The sequence below is a fragment of the Cricetulus griseus genome (genome assembly GCF_003668045.3).
Source record: "Cricetulus griseus strain 17A/GY chromosome 1 unlocalized genomic scaffold, alternate assembly CriGri-PICRH-1.0 chr1_1, whole genome shotgun sequence".
Lineage (NCBI taxonomy): Eukaryota > Metazoa > Chordata > Mammalia > Rodentia > Cricetidae > Cricetulus > Cricetulus griseus.
In genome coordinates this window covers 213057411-213078191 of record NW_023276807.1, presented here as the reverse complement: position 1 = coordinate 213078191, position 20781 = coordinate 213057411, and the positions used below count along the sequence as shown (strand labels likewise).

At 41.8% G+C, this 20781-nt stretch overlaps 1 protein-coding gene across 1 annotated transcript in view; it reads left to right on the top strand.

The window, feature by feature from the left end:
* Window positions 1-20211, top strand: part of Micu2 (mitochondrial calcium uptake 2) — a 79833-nt gene extending 59622 nt beyond the window's left edge. Inside the window, exons 7-12 of the mRNA XM_027390447.1 lie at window positions 5481-5546; window positions 8983-9080; window positions 12776-12947; window positions 16269-16377; window positions 16757-16914; window positions 18735-20211. Of these exons, the coding sequence (XP_027246248.1) occupies window positions 5481-5546; window positions 8983-9080; window positions 12776-12947; window positions 16269-16377; window positions 16757-16914; window positions 18735-18839 (708 nt within the window). The 3' untranslated portion in view covers window positions 18840-20211. The remainder of the gene's footprint in view (window positions 1-5480; window positions 5547-8982; window positions 9081-12775; window positions 12948-16268; window positions 16378-16756; window positions 16915-18734) is intronic.
* The last annotated feature ends 570 nt before the right edge of the window (window positions 20212-20781 follow it).

The window sequence follows — 20781 nt, the reverse complement described above, 5'->3', positions numbered from 1 at the left end:
GCACGTAGTATCTACTCATACATATGTCCAGGAAAAACGTCCACTGTGGTTTTTTAAAATTTACTTATTTACACAATAACTTTAGAGATCTATTTGTTTTTATATTATGCGGATGGGTGTTTTGTCTGTATATTTTCTGTGCACCACATGCATGCAGTGCCCGTGAAGGCCAGAAGAGGGCATCAGATTTCTTAGAATCTGGTGGGTTCTCAGAACCAAATCCAGATCCTCACAGCAGTTCTCAACTTAGAGGTCACATGTCAGATACCCTGCATATCTGATGTCTACATTACAGCCCATAACAGTAGCAAAATTACAGATATGAAGTAGCTATGAAATAATTTTATGGTTAGGGGTCACCACAACATGAGGAAAGGGTTGCAGCATTAGGAAGGTTGAGAACCACTGCTCTTGTAGCGTCTACAAGAATAGCAAGTGCTCTTAACCCTGAGCCAGCTCCAGTCCCTTGTGTGACAAATTTTCATCAACATTAATAAATAATCTGGAAAGGAAGGATACATTAACAATACTTTGAATCAAAGGAGACAGAAGCACTGATACTACTGATCTATTGATAGCCAAGCGCAGAAATGGAGTGTTGTGGCAAGCCAGTTCATATGTGCTCAGGTTGAAAAGAACAAAAACTAACAAGACATGGTATCTAAATATGAACAGCCTTCTATCAGAATCCTAGAAATCACTGCCCTAAAATCTCCCCACAAAGAGACCCTCAAGTGCAGATGGTATGACGACTCACTGAGATTAAGAAGGAGGTAATTGCCAAACTTCTACAAACCCTCCAGAAACACAGATACCCTGGATACAAATACACAGATACAAAGGAAGGGAAGCCCAGGATGTCCCTGGTAACTAAAACCAAGGAAAGACCTGCTGAGAAGTTATTTCTAGTGCTGTCCTCATGAACCCAAACACAGAAGCACTTACCCAGAAAAGGCAAACCAGTCCCTTTGTAAAGGGCAGAGTGAGGTGAGCTCCTAGACAGAAGTCAGTCGGTGCAGTCAGACTGACATAGTAACAGAGCAGAAGAGGCCATGGATACAGATGCTGTTGTTTCTCTGTTGATCTTTGGCCTTTGGAGACAGCTCTATGTAACACCACGGCTGTCCATGAGCTCCTGATCCTCCTACAGCCACATCCAAGTGCTACAGATCTGCACGCACTATCATGCCCAGCTAATCATGTCAATATACACAAAGCCCTTACCCAAATGAATCATTGTTAAAAGGCCATGAAGTAGGAAAAGTGACTTTGTTCTGATAAAAACAATTGCCAATCTTAGAGAGTCTGGGGTATAGCTGGGCAGCTTACATGCTAAATGGCATCAGACCCTGAGTTCAGTCCCCAGCACCAAGAAACTAACAAGCAAACCCAGCGTGTTGCTTGAGGGGTGGGGTATCTGGGATGCCTTCCCTGAAGCATCAGGACCAAGGCCCAGAGGTTTGTTGTTGGCTCTGGTGTTCAATGCTTTGCTGGACATCCCAGTGGTAACAGGCATTCAAGAAGAAAAAAGTAAATAAAGCACAGGTGAAAAGGTTAGAATGGAATAAGTCAAATCTGGCTTTATCTCCAGCTGACAGGGCTCCACAGAAAATGCCAGGGAAACAACAACAGAAGTACAACCCATTTGAACAAGTGAGTTTAAAATGAGCCCCAGTTAGAGGAGCAGTGTGCAGAAATTAAGTATATCCCCATTGTACAAATGGTTGGAAAGTAAAGCTACAGTCAGTTCCACTTAGGACAGTATGAACAGAAAGTAGTTAACAAAAAATGTGCACTAGAACTTCCAGGTGTTCCTGTTAGGACCTGGAAAGATGACTCGGCATTAAGAGCGCTTGTTGCTTTTGCAGAGGACCCAGGTTCAGCTCCCAGCATTCACATGATGGATCCGGAGGGTCCAACTCCTCCTTCTAACCTCGATGGGCACCAAGCAGCCATGTGATACACACGCATACATGCAGACAAAACACTCAGAAAGTAAATCAATCTTTAGAAAGCAAAGAAAGTGTTGCCCAGTTGCTGATAGGAACACCGGAGGCAGAAATACGTAGAGCTATTGCCTCCCCAAGTTTGTCCAGAGTCAACTTTCCCAAACAAATGAAAAGCAGGTATTTTTATAGACATTGGCAAAGTGATTTTGAAACATATGTGTGGATTACCTAGCATGCACAAAGCTCTGGGTTCTAATCCCCAGGTCTGCAAAAGAAGGTCTAGTTTAAAAAGTTAAAAGTAATTAAGTGTCCATGTCAGAATAGAGGGCTGAAACATGAGAGTCTTGAGAAGCAGCAGCAAAGCTGGCTGAGGTAGCAGTTGACAGACTCAGATGGGGCTCTAGGGCTCTGGTCTCTGTGGTGTTGATGTGGAGGTCAGTCAGTGGAAAATGACAGCCCATCCTTTGCGACCACTTACTTTTCAGTAAAGGTGCCAAGCCAATAAATAGGGAAAGAATTTTTTAACTAACAAATTATGCTAGAATAACTGATATGTATGGAAGGAAAATTAGCCATACACAAAAATAGTTAAACTTCTGGGTTGACAGGACCAGGGCTACGAGTTGGCCCACCCCATCCATGATCTGTGGGAGTATGTGAAGGGACTGGTCCTGCAGACCCAAAGCTGAAGGATCTCCACAACACAGGGTAACAATAGGATATCCAGGAGGAGTCCCAGTGAGGGACCAGCATTGATAGGGTAGCAGAAACCAGAGGCTTAGAACCAGCCCAATGACTCTGCAGTGAGCACTTGCTAGTAAAGATATATGGATCAAAGGGTTTACTTTGTGACTCACTGGGTCACACTACATCTTCTATAACAAGATTTTCCTTTTTTTTTTTCTTTGTTCTTAGATTTTATTTTATTTGGGAGGGGTTGCAAGGGCAGAGGGAAGATACAAAGAGACGGGGAAAGGAATGGGATCTAGATGTATGATGTTAAAGACACAAAGAATAAATAAAAAGAAAGTTTAAAAAAGCTTCTGAGTTGAAAATGTCATCAAGTATCTTTAGAATCTAGGGGAGGCAGGGTAATTTGGTTTGATTCAGTATAGTATGGATCTTGTTTTGGTTTTTTTTTTTTTTTTTCAATTTGGGGAAATGCAGCCCCAAGGTCTCCCACATACTAGGTAAATTCTCTACCACTGAACTCCATCCCCAGCCCAAGGCAGTCTCTTAGGGCACTAAAGGCTGCGTCCACCAAAGACAGCCATTATGACTTGTCTTCACAATGAAAAATTTCTGAAATGTACCATGGGGAAATGGGTGTAGCCGGGCATGAGTACATACCTGTAATACTGATGCTTCTGAGGCAGGAGGATCGAAAGCCCAAGACCAGCTGGACTACATGGTGAGAAGATAGACAGACAGACATGGTAGAGATTGGGATAGAATATATATAATGAAGTTTATAGCTTAGTAATTCTTGTTTTGTTTTGTTTTTCCAGATAGGGTTTCTCTGGGTAAAAAACAGAGAAACCAGGTGCCCCCACCACCTGGCTTTAGTAATTTTCTTTTAATGGAAAGACTATAATAGACATTTTATGAGAAAAAAAAAGTACGTGAATGAGTGATAAACATGTAAAAAAAAAAAAAAAGTGTTCCTTACATTAAGGAAATGAAAGTCGTGGTAGCACATACCACATTCCCAAGAGAATAGCTGAAATTTGAAATTAAAGAGGTCCATGACCACAAATGCTGAGGAGGGAATAAGAACTTCAAAATTCACTGACCTGACCTGGAGACACACACCTTTAATCCCAGCACTCAGGAGGCAGAGACAGGTAGATCTCTGTAAGTTTGAGACCAACCTGGTCTACAAAGAGTTCCAGGGCAGCCAGGGCTGTTACGCAGAGAAATCCTGTCTCAAAAAATAAAAATAGATAGATAAATAAATAGATAAATAAATAAATAAAAAGGAAGAAGAAGAACTTCAATTAATGGCTGACCACGAATGCCTTTAATCCCACACTTGAGAGGCAGAGGCAAGTGGATCTCTGTGAATCAAAGCCTGGTCTACATAGCAAGTTCCAGGACAGCCAAGGCTTCAGTTCACTTTGGAAATGTTTGACAGGTTTTGTTTTGTTTTAAATAAAGATAAACAGTACAGTTACCCTGCTGCATATCCAGTCAAGGAAAAATTAAACCAGCATCCATAAAATTGAACTCTTAAAAAAAAGTTTGATTCATAGTTAGCCAAAGCTGCTGCCATGAATCACCAGGCACAGGAATACGTTGAATAATGTTGTAGTCAGACAGTACGACACAACTCAGCAGTGAATAGAAAGAAGCCACAGGGATCAATCCTGAGACAACCATGCTGAAAGAAAAAAAAAAAAAAAAAAAAAGGCACACCCAAACAATGTGCAGTGTTCAGTTCCACTTGAAAACTAGATGAAGTTAATTTAGGGAAAAAATGGAATTGCCTCCATGGACATTAAGGAAGGACAGACTATGGGGAGAAAAAATTTCAAGTGTGCAAGGCTAGGATCTGGGTTTTAATGGATGTAATTTTTTTTTTTTTTTTCTGAAGCACTGTCCATAGTAACCAAACAGGGAGCACCAGATGAAGCCTGGCTGAGCCAAGCACGAGTGCTGCTCCTCCCAGAGGCTTGCTCCTTACATGGTAGTCTGTTGCTCTTCTCTTTGTTGGATTATGTTTGGTTTTGCATGAAAGAAGTGAAGGTGTTGGGCAAAGGGAGGGACTGTACCATGGGGTTTTCAATGGCAGACACAAAACGTGAAACCTATGTCAAGCTTTCACTTGTTTCCCTGAAGTCAGGAGGGCATCGAGCACAGGGGAGGGAGGTTATCTAACCAAACGTAGAAGGGGTGCCAAGCTTAGATTGACAATTTGTGGTTTAATGTTAGCAGTTTATAAATTACTAACAAGTCACTTTAAAAAAAAATAGTCCTGATGATTTGTTTCCTAATTGATTCAGACCAATCTGAGATTCTGTGTACATCTCATTTCTTTTTAATCCTTTTCTTTTAATTTGCTTTCCATATGAAGACTGGTACAAATTACTCTGAAAGGTAGGTAGGTTACTTAACATATTCATTTTAAGAAACTGTTATAGTTTTGTAATTAATAAAAATATAAGTATTTCAGCATGTTGCAAATGAATAAAATGAACAGCATATATAGAAGAATGGCCTTATATGTGGTGTGTATCTGAAAATGTGGCTGTAAACTATCAGTGGTGTAAGAAACATGCCCGAATAAAAATCACCCAAAAGGAAGGTGAGGTAGAAAGCCTAGCAGACTGCAGAGCTCGCCTGTTGAGGAGCCACAGCTAAGCAGAGAACTGTGGCCTTGGTGGCCTTTCCACCTGCTTCCTCCTGCAGTCTTGTGTGGCCTATAGGCAGCCACAAACAACTAGAAGACCCATAACAACTTAACACCTGTTTGCAGGTTACTTCAAAGCCCCATCAGGCAGACTTGTAAGTGTGTGTCTGTAATCTTTTCAGCTGCAGAAGATCCTAAGTAAGCAAGAGGACTTCAAGACAGTGAAGATTAGTGACACCGAATCCCAGGTATGTGAGGAAACACTTCCAAATACACGGTGTTGGTGATAGCTGCCATCTCCCTAGGCCATTGTGGGATTCGTGAAGAACATGTGTGCAGATGCACAGGACTGTCCTGTCAGTCCGGGTCCCCTGCCTTGGGCTGTGAGTGCTGTTCCTATGTATGTCTAAGGTCTTTTTTTTTTTTATTTCCTTTGAGACAAGGTCTCACTCTGTAACTCAGTCTGACCTTGAACTTCTAGCAATCCTCCATCAGCCTCCCTAGTGCAAGGGTTACAGGTGTGTTTCGGCCACATGCCAAGTTTGATTTTGATTTTTATATAGGCAATAGTATACTGTATATTCCTCCACATTTTCACAGAGTATGTCTAAATACCACATTCTTAATTCGTGTGAGGGCAGTATGTGTGTGCCACAGCACAGGTGTCTGCCCTTGCCTGCCTTGTTTAGAACTCACCTCCCATTCTACATGGGAGCACTGGGATTACAAGCAGGTGCTGTTGCAACTGCCTGTGTGTAGGTTGTGAGGGTCTGAACTTGGGTCCTCACACTCGTGTGGTAAATGCTTTACACACTAAGGTGTCTCCATAGCTCAATATCTCATCTCATTGTGGCCTCAAAGTACATTGTTGTATGTCTGTAATATTTATGCTAACATTCCCCTTTTGGGAAGTATTTAACATGTTAATTTAACATTTAACAGGTCTTTCATAGTTCATAAGGCTTCAAGGAATAATCCCAGGATTACACTGTTTTATAGGCATGTGACTGTATCCTAATTACCTAATTACCTGTATCCTAAATTACCACAAATTCAATTGCTGCATCAAAGAGTGTGACTGTTGATAATGTTAGCAGACTTTGACAAATATTAACCAATATGTCATGTGGGATATTAATTTTCATTTCCACCAATGGTGTATACCAATACATTTCAATCTTCTATTAGCTGTAACTCCATCTTGTGAAACTTTCTTAAACTTCTGAATCACTCCATCTTTAGAACATGTATATTTCAAAATGTGTAAGTTTTTAAAAATCTCAGCCTCTGCCTGGAGCACATTCATATCCCAGCACTTGAGAGACAGAGGCAGACAGATCTCTATGAATTCAAGGCCAGCCTGGGCTACACAATGAGACCCCATCAAAAAAAACAAAACAACCTCCCCTCCACTGACAGCATGTGGTACACTCTGTGTCTAGACAGCACAGCAGGGGAGGATTTAACACCTGATGCCAAAGTTGTCTTTCTAGGAAAAAAACATATTTTAATTAAGTTAGTCCAGGCTGGGAAATTGCAGTTGATAAAACATTTGCATTGGAAGCCCAAGGACATGAACTCAATCCCCAGACCCCAAGAAAAGCTAGATTTGGTAGTGCAGGTTTGTAATCCCAACACTGGGAAGGTGGACAGGAGAATCCTCGGGGTTCCCTGGCAAGCTGATCTAACCTAACCTAGTTGGTGAGCTCTGGACTAGTGAGAGACCTGATCGCCATGTTCCTGAGGATGACACCTAGGGTTGTCCTCTGCCCGCCTGCCCCCTCCGCCTCCCCCCACACACAGTTAAAAATAGCAATAATTAAGAGCTGGGTAAATGGCTGTGTGACTAAAGCACTTGTGTGGAAACATGAGAACTGAACTCATGTACACGCTGGGTGGGTGGAGGGACCACAGTGATCACAGCTTTGCAGACCCAGAGCTTCAGAGTACTCAGGGCCCACTGCCTCAGCTCAGTGAATAGTAATCCAAAGGAACTCCTGCATCAGCCTTGAGCCTCCACACACATGCACCAGCAAATACACCTGTGCCCACATACACATACAAAAAGGCAGATATGTATTGATACATGAATGAGAAACTACTTGAAACAGAAAGGAAAACTTAGAAATATTTGCTTAGAGCAGAGGATGTTTAAATTGTTAAAACAGCGCTGTACTCCTTGAATCTCAGAATCCAGGGCTCTGAGATAGAATTGCAACTTCAAGGCCAAGTTGGGCTATGGTGAGATCCTTACCTCAAAAAAAAACAAAAACGGGGGCCTTGACAGATAGCTCAGTAGTTAAGAGCATTGGCTGCATTTCCAGAAGTCTGAGTTCAATTTCCAGCACCCACACAGCAGCTCACAACTGTCTATAACTCTAGGCCTATAGGATTAATGCCCTTTTCTGGTGTGCAGACATACATGTAGACAGAACACCCATATACATAAATAAATTTTTAAAAGGGGAAATGGGCAAGGCAACTAACAATGTAGCTCAGTGGTGGGGGCTTACAGAGCATGCACAAAATCCTGGGTTCAGACCCTAGCACCACATAAATCAGGCATAGAGGAGCAATCCACATCCAGGAGGTCAAGGTCATCCTTGCTACTGGAAACCCTATCTCAAAAGAACAAAAGTTAAAATAGACTTGTAAAGTAAAATCAGCAACTCATTATCAGGGACTTTAAAGAAGATGTGGTGTGAAACTGTAACTTCATTTAGTTTTATACTCAGAACAAGACTTAAATCTAAATCTAATTAGAAAAACAAAATTACCAGGGAATTAAGAGGAAGAGTTGGTAAATATGATCAAAATACATTGTATGAAATTCTCAAGGAATTAATAAAAATATTTTAGCTACTATAAACTTTTATTCATGCTTTGACATTTGGTCTGATATTTGGTAAATGTCAAAAGTAGAAGCTGTCCTTCTGAAGGGAATATGGAAGTGTAACATTCTGTCTAAATACATAGCTTACAGACTGAAAAATTAATGACCATATTTTTATAAAGTTGAATGTTATTCAGATCACTGGGACAATCATCATAGTCAGCTACTATCAAATAGCCCATCAGTAAATACTATGTAATCTTTTTGGAATAAAACTGGTTTTTTTCTGAACTCAAATTTGGGGACATGTGGCTATTTAATTGATCTGACCTCTCATTCAGATCAACCCTGAGGCAGATACCCTTAGCTTCATTAGATATGCAGGATCTTAGGACTATGGAAATTTGAGTCTAAAAATAAAAATTCCTAGCCAAACTGAGTGGAGGAGAGAATAAAGACACTTTCACATATAATGGTGAAGGACTGTAGGGGTAGAGCTGCAAGAAGCATCGGGTGCTAGACTCCAGGCCAGTGTGGTGTGGGCTGCAGAGCCTTCTGGGTAGCAATGTCAGAAGCTCTTCAAGGAGTGTTAGAAGGCAAGTTAGTTCATTAATTCATGTGTGGTATAATTTCAACTGTAGGTTTGTCCTGTTAGGGTGTGTCCCTTCTGTACCTAGTTTCTGTAGGGCTTTTATCACAAAAGGATGTTAAGTGGAAGGGGGGGGGGGGTCGTCCTGTCAGTCAAGGTAGAAAGAGGAGGGCCTGCCCTCTCCCTTCTTGTCCTGCAGGACACACTTGGGGATATTTCCCCAAGCTCTCACCCACAGGTTCCCTTTTGTTCTTTTTTATAGGAACCAGCAGTGAAAGAGCCTGGAATTAACACGACCCTTCAAGTGCGTTTCTTTGGGAAAAGAGGAGAAAAGAAACTTCATTATAAAGAATTTCGAAGGTAAACATAAAATTGGGAAGATTTATATATAAGAAATAAACTGACCAGACAGCGGGGGCGCATGCCTTTAATCCCAGTACTCAGGGCTTAGTGGCAGGCAGATCTCTCCGAGTTCAAGGCCACCTGATCTACAAAACAAGTTCCCAGGACAATCAGGGCTACACAGAGAAACCCTGTCTCAAAAAGCCAAAAAGAAAAAAGAAAAAAAGAAAGAAAAGAAATGAAGAAATTGAATATACACATTTCCTAGAACTGTGTGTAGACTGTGAAGCAGCAATTTTCAACTTCTAAGTCACAACCTCTTTGGCAAACCTCTATCTCTAAAAATGCTTACATTATGATTCATAGCAATAGTAAAATTACAGTTATGAAGTATTAATGAATAATTCTATTGTTGGGGGTCACAACAACATGAGAAACTGTATTAAAGGAAGGTTGAGAACCTCTGCTCTAGACCTAAATACTATTTATAATTCTTTAAGGTATTTATTACTGAGAACCTATAAAACATAAAGTTACTATTCTCAAAACATTCTAGCCTACTTTAAAAAATAATGTCTGATTTATAAAATGTAATAGTTCTTTTTGGTTTCATGATACTGGCAACTAAGAGACATGCCCCTAGCATCACTTTGGGGGTTTTCGTTTTAACTTAGTGTTTTGGTTTTTTGAGACAGGGTTTCTTTGTGTGGCCCTGGCTGTCACCCTAAAGACCAGACTGGCCTTGAACTCACAGGGATCTGCCTGCCTCTGCCTCCCAAGTGCTGGGATTAATGGCATGGGCCACCACTGACCAGCAGTTTTGTTCTTACAACCAGCCCAACTGAACTTAAAACAAGGCTATGCACTGTGTCCCTGAGTGCAGCTCTGCTGGGGCCAGCACTGGGTGAGCTCAGCTGGAGTTACTGTGCATTGAAACTGTTCTGAGATGTGGGGACTCAGCTCTGGTCTACACAGGCCTCTTCTATAGAGGCCCCGCAGTAACTCTGCACAACCCAACATCCGTATTGTGAGAGCAGCCAGAACCATGCAGTAGGAAGCAGACAGTGCCATGCCTCAGATAAAGCTTCGTGCTAACATTGACTTTAAACTGTTGACTTAACTTCCCTGAACTTGTTTCTTTGTAATATTGGGCCAATAATACTTACAGTGTGTGGTTACTGTAGACATTAACACAGTGGAGCCCTGCTTACCTCCTCCCTGGGCTTCCCTGAAGCTCTCTAAACAGGTACTAGAAAGCAGCAGATAAGAACACCAGAAACATACTGATCTGGAAGGCAGAGGCCCTGCCCCTTACTCAGCTCACTGCATTTCTGCTAAGATTTGCTAAGTGTATATGTACCATGTGCTGTTGTATGTCAGGCTATGTTTCAGACACTAATCCCCTTACAAGCTATGTGGTAACCATGCACAATTGCACTAAGTGCTTCTGTCAGTGAAGAGGTGGTTTTACCCCAGGTGGGAAGTTAGGAGTAGAAAAAAGGGAGACCCAGGTGAAGGTGTGTAGCCCATGAAGTTATACAGGTTCTCATGAACATTTATCAGATGGTTTTCTTTTAAAAGGCCCTTGGCATTGCAAGGAAGCTGTGGTGTGAGAAGAAGCGTGTGTCCTTCCCTCTCATAGCCGACACCAGTGAACAGAAGCTTGCTGTAGCCAGTGTCATTCAGATGAGGCGTCACCTCTGCTTTCTCTCTTGTTCTCTGTCCAGTTTGTCACCAAATACTATTAATTCCTTCCCCATGATCTCGTGGTTCCTCACTTCTCCCCCAGTGCTGCGGCAGCCCAGCACAGTTCTTAGCTTCTTGCTCCGTTTCCTCCTTGCTCTTACCCTCCTTCCTCTTACCCTCCTTCTTCCTAGCTCAGAGGGTGAAAAGCACAGCACAGCTCTGTTATCTCTTTGCTACACACTCAACTTGAGTTTGTTTGCCAGCAGCCATATGAAAAAACAGACATGGCGGCACATGCCTATAACTCCAGTGCTGGAGAGGCAGAAACAGAAGGATCCCTGGAGTTTGCTGGCTAGCCAGAGCCACCAAATCAGCAATGACAGACCCTGTCTCAAAAAACAAGGCAGAAAAGTAATAGAGGAAGACACCAAGCTTCAATCTGTAGCCTTCACAAGCATTGAAACACACACACACACACACACACACACACACACACACACACACACACACTCACACATGCACACTAACACGTACCTGCATATGCATCCATACACAGTCACACATATACCATACACACACACTAAAGCACATGTACACACTAACACCAAAAAGAGAACCATTGAATATTATCATAGTACACAATACAATAAAATCAGTAAAACAAAGTGCAAATATATCATCAGTAAGATATCTCTGTCCATTAGTTCGATCCACAACCCAAAATGCATTCAGTTTTAGACAAAATTTGACCCAGAAAGAAACATAGCATCAATCTGTGCATCTGGTACATTCAGCAAATGTGGTAGGTAACAGGTGCTCATCACAGAGAGATACCTCTGCCCATCTCCCTCCCCCCCCCACACACACACACTTGGAAGTTTACAGGAGAAATGCAAACCCTAAAGTAAGCTATTAACAATGGTGGTTTTCTTCCACTGAACTGAATGTATATTTTTTTGTCCCATGAATATATCTTTTTATATCATGTATATATTCTACCCATTTTATTTTGGGGGGTTCGAGACAATAATTGATTTTTTGACACAGGGTCTTTTTTTCTTTTAAGGTTTTATTTATTGCCAGGCATTGGTAGCGCACGCCTTTAATCCCAGCACTCAGGAGGCAGAGGCAGGTGGATCTCTGTGAGTTCGAGGCCAGCCTGGTCTCTAGAGCGAGTGCCAGGATAGGCTCCAAAGCTATACAGAGAAACCCTGTCTCAAATAACCAAAAAAAAAAAAAAGGTTTTATTTATTTATTATCTATACAACTTTCTGCCTCCATGTATATCTGCATGCCAGAATATTCCACCCATTTTAAACTGTATTATGATACACACAAAACTAAAAATATATTTTAAAGGAGATTGCAATGCATGAAAACAAAGGATGCTGGTAATGGCTTTCACTTTACTCAGGTAATAAACCCTAGTGCAACTTTTCTACATTCTTGTTCAAGAAAGTAAAAGTTTAACCTTGCAGCTATTGGTGTGTCTTTGCTCAAAGTGCAATGCTGATTTTATTTAAAAAAAAAAAAAAAAAAAAAGGCGTGTTGAGTCCCATAGATTCACACTGTTGCCCCAAAAACTGCAGATAATTTCATGTAGAGCTAAGCTTCTGGCTTTTGATACAAAGTCCTTGTTTCTAAGTCGGTGTCCATTATCATTAAGCTAAAAGGAATGTCCTCTCATAAACATTACTTTTCCCACTAACTGATGCTCACACATTGGGAAAATGCTTTCCACCCAATGTTATTTTCTGTGGATCTATTAAAGCAACATTTTGCATTAGCTCTGATGCCTTCATGTTGATCACAGCTTCGGTTGCCAGGTATGATCTGCACAGACATGCTGGACTGTTGGGCTTGGCCAGCTTCTCTGGCTGCTCTCTCCTCGCCCAGACATAGCCCTGATACTTCCTTCAGAGGCCAGCCACTTGATGGGGAGGAAGGAGCTGCCTTGCAGTCCCACTTACAATATTAAGGTGGAGTACTACTAGCTGCTTATACCGATTTTGTGTTTTAATATTTAGATTTATGGAAAATTTACAAACAGAAGTTCAAGAAATGGAATTCCTTCAATTTTCTAAGGGTCTGAATTTCATGAGAAAGGAAGACTTTGCAGAGTGGCTCCTTTTCTTTACTAACACCGAGAATAAAGACATCTACTGGAAAAACGTGAGAGAAAAGTTGTCAGTTGGAGAGGTCAGTATGAACCCCTTTCTCTTTTTCACATGTGTCCATGTATGTGTATGAGTGTGTATATGTGAATTACATGTGTGCAAATACTCTCAGAGGCCAGAAGAAGGTGTCAGATCTTCTGGAACTGGAGTTATAGGAGGTTGCAACACATTCTATATGGATGTTGGGAATGGAATTCTAGTCCTGGGCAAGAGCAGCAGATATTAGTAATTACTAGGCCATCTCTCCAGCCTTTAAAAGCTATTTCTAACAAAAGGGAAAAGATAAAATATGAGTGATCCAGCTAGGCATGGTGGCGCACACCTTTAATCCCAGCACTTGGGAGGCAGAAGCAGGTGGATCTCCATGAGTTCCAGGCCAGTTTGGTCTACAAACTGAGTGTCAGGACAGCCAGGGTTACAGAGAAGCCCTGTCATTTAAAAAAAAAAAAAAAAAGAATTTATATATGAGTGATCCTTTTCCCCCCATCTCAGTGTTGTCCTGTCAGGCCTTGAATTTGTAATTCTCCTGCCTCAACCTCCTGAGTGCCACCAGGCCCAGACAGGCAATACTATTGATAATTGAAATGGAAATAAATAATTACAAATGGATTTAATTCTTAAAATTAAGAAATGTTTACAGTGGTGGTGAATGCTGTCAGTCCCAGTACTCCAGAGTCTGAAGCAGGTGGATCTTGAGTTTGAGGCCAGCCTGATTTACAAGTGAGTTCCAGGACAACCAAGGTTATGAAAAGAAACCCTGTCTCAAAAACAAACAAACAAACAAACAAACAAACAAAAAAACAAGAAAGCCTCCAAAGTCACAGGGAAACCCTGTCTTGAAAAAACAAAAAAAGGAAAGAAATGTTTACAACCCTGATTAGATGCAAAGGAAACATCTAATTTTAGTATTAAATAGGAAACTCAAACGTTTCGAATGTAAATGTTCCTCCTGGGCTGTGTCAGGTTGACAGCTGAAGCTAATTAGCACATAATGGAATCTTTTAAAATCAAAAAAAAAAAAAAACCAAGAAAAAGAAGAAGAGTTATTACTTATAGAAAGATCGTGAACATCCTGTTTGTGCTAGTTTTGCCTTGCCACCCAAGGCCCACAACAGTGATTCTGAGGAGTTCCTGAGGAAAGCTACTGTATGAGAGATCATACACAGCCAAACACACCAGTCCTCCAGAAGAGGCAGCAAGTGAGGTTTCCTGACCTTTGCTGCAGAAGGAGAGCTGTTTTCATTATACTGGCAGTGAGCAAAGTAGTCCTCTGTCTGAGGAAAACACTGTGTATTCAGGGTGCCCTATGGGTGGGGCCACCCCTGGGCTGTGGGCCTGGATTCTGTAAAAAAACAGGCTGAGCAAGCCATGAGGAGGAAGCCAGTAAGCAGCATTCCTCCATAGCCTCTGGTTCAGCTCTTCCCTCCAGGTTCCTACCCTGCTTGAGTTCCTGTCCTGACTTCCTGATGAACAACAACGTAGAAGTGAAAGCCAAATAAACCCTTTCCTCTCCTGGTGTCTCATCACAGCAATGATAACCCTCACCAGTATAGGACATAAAGTCTCAAGAAGAGAAATCACACATGAACAGTGTAAAGCCTCATTTTGAGGATGTACGATTGAGTTCAGGTGGGAATGAGATGCCATTTCCATCTGTAGAGAAGGTCCTGAGTTCACACCTCAGTGGCTGCTCTCCATGCCTATTAGAGAAGTGTTCCTTTTTCCACAACTGTGGTGACAAGTTCACTGTAAAAACCAAACAAATAAAAAGCAGAGTGCAGAAATGCATGAAAAGTTTGTTTCCAAGTCAGACAAGCACTTTGTGTTGTGTGAGATGCACAGCCGAGTTTGTATGAGCTGTGTATTTCTGGAAGCACACAGGTGCTGTCAGTGCCTTCGAAATGAGGTCAGAAGAGGGATTGAGGAGGAAGGAAGGCCTGGTATCCTTCACACTGCTGGCATTTTTTACTTTGGTCATATATTCTTTACAGTTTTTGTGTTGGGACTGGAGAGATGGCTCAGTGGTTAAGAATATTAGCTGCTCTTGTAGAGGACCCAGTTTGATCTTAGCACCCACATGGTGGCTCACAACTGCCAATAATTCCATCCAGAGGATCTGATGCCTTCTTATGACCCCCATGGGCACGAGGCATGCAAGTGGTGCACAGACAACACCCATACACATAACAGAAATAATAATTTTTTTAATTTGTTGTAGTTTTTACAAATGAAACTTGTGCCACAAAGGCCCACAAAGGCTGGAAGCACTGAGACTTGAGTAGACCACATGTGGACAGAGGGCAGGTCCTAAAAGCCTGCAGAGATAAGATCGGAAAGAATTTTCTTCTGATTAAGAGCTTTCACACTGTGACTCTGCTGGTGTGTCCCTGTAACACAGCTACTTTGGAGGTCAGGGCAAGATGGATATTAAGTTTGAGACCAATCCACACAGCATTGATTGAAGGAGGAGGAGAATATTCTGATTTCTTTTTTTTTAATTTAAGATTTATTTACCTCATGTATATGAGAGCTCTATCTGCATTTATGACTTTATGCCAGAAGAGGGCATAGATGGTTCTGAAGAGGGCATAGAAGGCATAGAAGTTGCTGGGAATCTAACTCAGGACCTCTGGAAGAGCAGCCAGTGCTCTTAATGACCCAGCCATCTCTTCTGCCCCCTCTCCAATTTCTTTTTACTGGAAAAGGTAGCAGCTTTTTTTAACTTGGGTTCTGTTTGTGCATAGAAACTGAAATCAGAAAGACCATGGTTCATATCTCAGTTGTTCTACTCCACAGACCTTGGGCAAAAGAACTGAAGAGTTGCCTACCTGAGATTTAGACTAAGATCATAGATGGTGGAACTGAAGTTTCAGCATGGGCTGCCTTGCTCAGTGCCCTGTACACTGGTTAAAAGGGAGTGACCCACTGAACAGGTGTTAGTGTCTTTAGCCGTAGTCACAAAGTATAGAAACCTGTCTTCTCTCTGTTCTGGAAATGTGAAATCTAAGATCAAAGTGCCAGCAAAGCTGAGTTTAAACTGCTTTTTGGTGAAATTCCTCTCAGCTTCCACATAGTGTCCTCTGTGTCCTTGTATGGCTTCAAAATGAGAATAAGAAAGGACTGGTCCAGAAATACCCAGTTCACACAGCCACATGGTAGCCTTTATTCTTGTGGCCCTTCCACAGCTCTAGAATCTAGAATTCCATTCTTATTCTGTGTCGTTAATGCTTTATCACCTTGCTTAGAGAGATCCAAGTTCATAAGCTTCAGGATAGAAGACTTAACATCAATAAGATTTTGATGCATATACAAAATTGTAATAAAAAACCTTTATTTTTATTAGAGCATTAGTTTGGATGAGTTCAAGTCATTTTGCCATTTTACAACACATTTGGAAGACTTTGCTATCGCCATGCAAATGTTTAGCTTAGCTCATCGTCCCGTGAGACTGGGTAAGATATGGGTCATTTAATTTTTATTGTCTGTAAGTAGTTTCACTATTCAGTAGATGATACCCATAAGGGGATGATTAGCAGTAAAATAATGTATCGTGGTTATGCTCTATTCATAGCCCCAGCACACTTACTCAAGAGTTACTTTATTTGCTTTTATTTTCTTATTCTCAAGAAGGCGGGGAAGCAGGATTGAATATGTTACTGGGAGCCTCAATTAATTTGAAATGGCATGCTTTGCTTTTGACGTTTCTCGACCAAATGCATGGTTTGACTTCTCTTGTGATTTGAATACTCTTCTCAGATAATGGGAATATGCATTATATCCACTTAGACTAATTTTCACGATTGATTGGCAGTTTCTTGTTTTGCTCTTCAGCGGAGTTTAAGAGAGCTGTGAAAGTAGCAACTGGACAGGAGCTCTCAAACAATATTCTGGACACTGTCTTCAAGATCTTTGACTTGGATGGCGACGAATGCCTCAGCCACGAGGAGTTTCTCGGAGTATTGAAAAACAGGATGCATCGAGGTTTATGGGTAACACGTTTTTAGTTTGTTTATTTTTTGTTTTTTTTTTAACCTGTGTTTTTACTTGTTAGAGACAATGGTATTAAACCTAGAATTTAGAGTAAATGAAATATGTTAAGTGGAACCTTAATCATTTATACAGAAACTGTTAAACCCCTGGAAAACTCAGGTATCTAGGGTCCCAGGCCACGACTGCGGTCACCCCAATCACCAGGCGGATTCGAGAGCTTGCTGCAAACTGCACGAGGCTTTATTGTAATTTAACGAGCTAACCCCATGTTAGCTCGGGTCTTTCACCCACCCGCCATGGTGGATGGCTAGAAAAAGGCAGCTCCTGGGGCCTCCCAAGAGATCTTATAGGGCAGCGTAAGGGGAGTGTCTAGGGGTACGCACAGGCACACGATTGGTGTGCCTCCAGGCTTGGAGGGCTTGCCCTGTGTTGATTGGTCAACTGGTTGTTATGGCCCATAGGCCCTCCCAGGGTGGTTGCTGTGCTTTGTGTGTCATTTCTGTGAGCTTGTCCGTAAAGCACACCCAGGGTCGTAAGGCATAGCGCCACCAGCTAACTTCTGATTGGTTCCTTGTCACGAGACAGGTATCTGACTTTCTAGTGACTAACTAACTTCTAATGGGTTCCTTGTCACGAGACAGGCATCTGACCTCTAAGTGACCAAAGCAAGGTTATGGCAAGCACATGTTCGGCTGTTATGGCTGCCGAAAGGGGAGCTGGTCCCTTCAAAACTATAAACTACAACCAAACACTGAACTGTCATCTACAAAGAATGATATTTAGCATTTTCTTTGCTTTAAAAAAAACCTGAGTCTGGGGAGGTGGTTCAGTTAGTAAGGACCTGAGTTGGATCCCCATATAAATGCCAGACACAGTGGCATGTACTTATAATCTCACTTCTGGGAAGCAGAAATAGGCGAGTCTCTGTGTTTTGCCAGCTAGCTAGACTAGCCTACTTTTTGAGCTTCAGGCCAGTGAATGACACCCAAGGCTGTCCTTAGACCCCTGTCATTGCATCTGTTTGCACACACAAATGGACATATACTTGGACATACATGCACACACACACACTTGTATGTTTGAATGTACACATACACATTCACACACACAAATCTGAATCTAATAGAAAACCACTGTTCGGAAATCACAGCCTAGGTAGGATCTGACCTTGAGTCTGACTTTGGATCTGACCTTAGATCTCACTTTGGAACTGACCTTGGACTCATGAGACATCTCTAGGTTCAAATCCTGCAATGTCTTGTATTAGGTGATGAATCTTGAAAAGCCACTTAGTTTTTCTGTGCCTCAGATAACCCATCTATATAATTAGGAAAACTAATAGATTTACCAACAATAGCTATACTGGGAACTAAACATAAAGCACGAAGAACTCTCAATTCCTGATGTGACTACTATACTCACATGCTGGGCTCTGACTGGCGTTTGCATTAGTATCTTCTAGAAGTACTCTCATGATACAAATTTACATCAGAATAACTTGGGTCTAAAGCATCTCCACAGACAGTAAGTAGATAGTTAGAAAGAGAGCCAGGAAAAGGTGATAACCAAGAATTGATGCTTGTTTTCATAACGTAAAATTATTTATTTGCAACTTAGAAAAGAGATCCCAATTCCCACAGCACATGTAATCTGGGGAAAAATAATAAATACAGCTTTCATTACATGCATTTGGCAACGTAACTCACCCTCGGTTTGCTTTAGAGATGTGTGGGTGTGGGAAGGCAGTAAACAGGACCATGAGACATGAGACCATGCCTAGCCTGACTCCAGTGACGCTGATCTTTCTCTCTGGTGACAGGTGCCGCAGCAGCAGAGTGTGCAAGAATACTGGAAATGCGTAAAGAAGGAAAGCATTAAGGGAGTCAAGGAGGCCTGGAAACAAGCTGCAAAGGGCCCTTTTTAAGGGAGTCAAGGAGGCCTGGAAACAAGCTGCAAAGGGCCCTTTTTAAGGAAGAGATGCGTAGCGATTACATTGCTTGAGGTGCCAGAATCTGTGACGTTCTTTCAAAGAGTTAACTGTTTTTCTCTAAGTCTTCATTGAGTTGCTTTGTAATGTAAAGATGCCATGTACTCATTTCCTGAGTCAGGAAATGGGGGGGGGGGGGGAAGGTAAGTGTGTGCCACAGTGTGCATGTGGAAGTCAGAGGCCAGCCTGGGGGAGCCAGTTCTCTCCTCCTACCGTGGGAGTCCCAGAGACTGAACTTGGGTCATGAGCTTTGGTGTCAAGTGCCTTTTCTTGACAAGCCATCTCACCAGCTCTGACTCAGTAATTTCTTGGTAAATTTTCATTAAAGAATATAATAAAAAGAACAGGAAGTATTCCTTTACAAAAAACACACACTGCATTATCAGAGGCCTGTATACAAAGTGACACTCTGGTAAGCTGGAGGCCAAGATTGTCACCTAGCTTTTGGACATGAGAATGTGAAATGCTTTCTAGAAGGCTAAGCAAGTGCCACCAGGGAAAGGGAGTTAATTCTCAAGACAGGTCTGGATGCCAGAAGCTGTCTGTGGCTTCCTAGGGAGTAAACGCAGTTAAATACCTGCTCCAGTTTTTCTGCACTGTGTCCTGTCCTATGTGACTGTTCCCTGCCTTGAAAATAACATGTGAATGACAGTGCCTTGTCTGGAAGCAGGATAAAGTATTTACATTGATACAAGAAAAATAGGCTTTCTTTTTAAATTTTTCCTTGCCTTGAGATATAAATACAGTACCCTCTCACAAGCACATAGGTGTGGGGCCTCAGCCTGCATAGGACATAGCTGAGTACCACACTTTCCTAGTACACACACACACACACACACACACACACACACACACACACACACACAAATGATCATAAGATCCTGATCTTGTAGGCAAGATATATTGGGTTGTGGAAAGCATTGGATATGGCACTATAAAGTAGTTGGCAATAAAATAAATATGAAATATGCGCCAGGCAGTGGTGGTGCGTGCCTTTAATCCCAGCACTTGGGAGGCAGAGGCAGGCTAGTCACTGTGAATTTGAGGTCAGCCTGGTATATAGAACAAGTTCCAGGACAGACTCCAAAGCTATATAGAGAAACCCTATCTTGAAAAACCAAAAATAAATAAGTTAATTAATAAGTAATGATGTTATGTTTTGGGGAGATGTACGTACATGTTTATGTTTGTACAGGTGGGCATGTATATGTATGTGGAAGCCCCTACTCCTATAAGTAACCCCTCACTCATGTTCTGACGTAACCCCAGTAAATTCATTAGTTCACCAAGCTAGACTTGGATGATACTATTGCTTTGGTCTGTTGTGTTCTTTTAATATTCCCTTTATTTTAGTGTGCAAGTGTTTTACATACATGATGTGCACCTTATGTGTACCTGTGGATGTTGTGAACCACCATCTGGCTGCTAGGAACCAAAACCCAAGTCGTTTGCAAGAACACAGGTGCTTTAACTTTTTGAGCCATCTCTTCCTGTCCGCTATCTAGTGAACACATTTGTCCGTGTCTCACCAAAAACAGTGTCACCACAAAACAAAAATCACAAAATGTTTGGAGATTTTTGTGGGCTTGTTGTAGTTTGGCACTTGGGTTGTTTTGAGACAGGGTCTTACAGTGTTACCCTTCCTGTCCTAGACCTTGACGTGTAGTCCAGATGTCCCTGAATCCAAAGATCCACCTGCCTCTTCCTCCTTCGTGATGGGACTAAAGGATATGACCATTATGTGTCTCAATACCAAGATTGTACACACCTGCAAGACCAATGGACTAGAGTAGAGCCACCTCACAGACATGATTGGATAATTTCAACAAGGCACCAGAACATTAAAAAAAAGAAAGAAAGGACTTGTTTTTCAACAAAA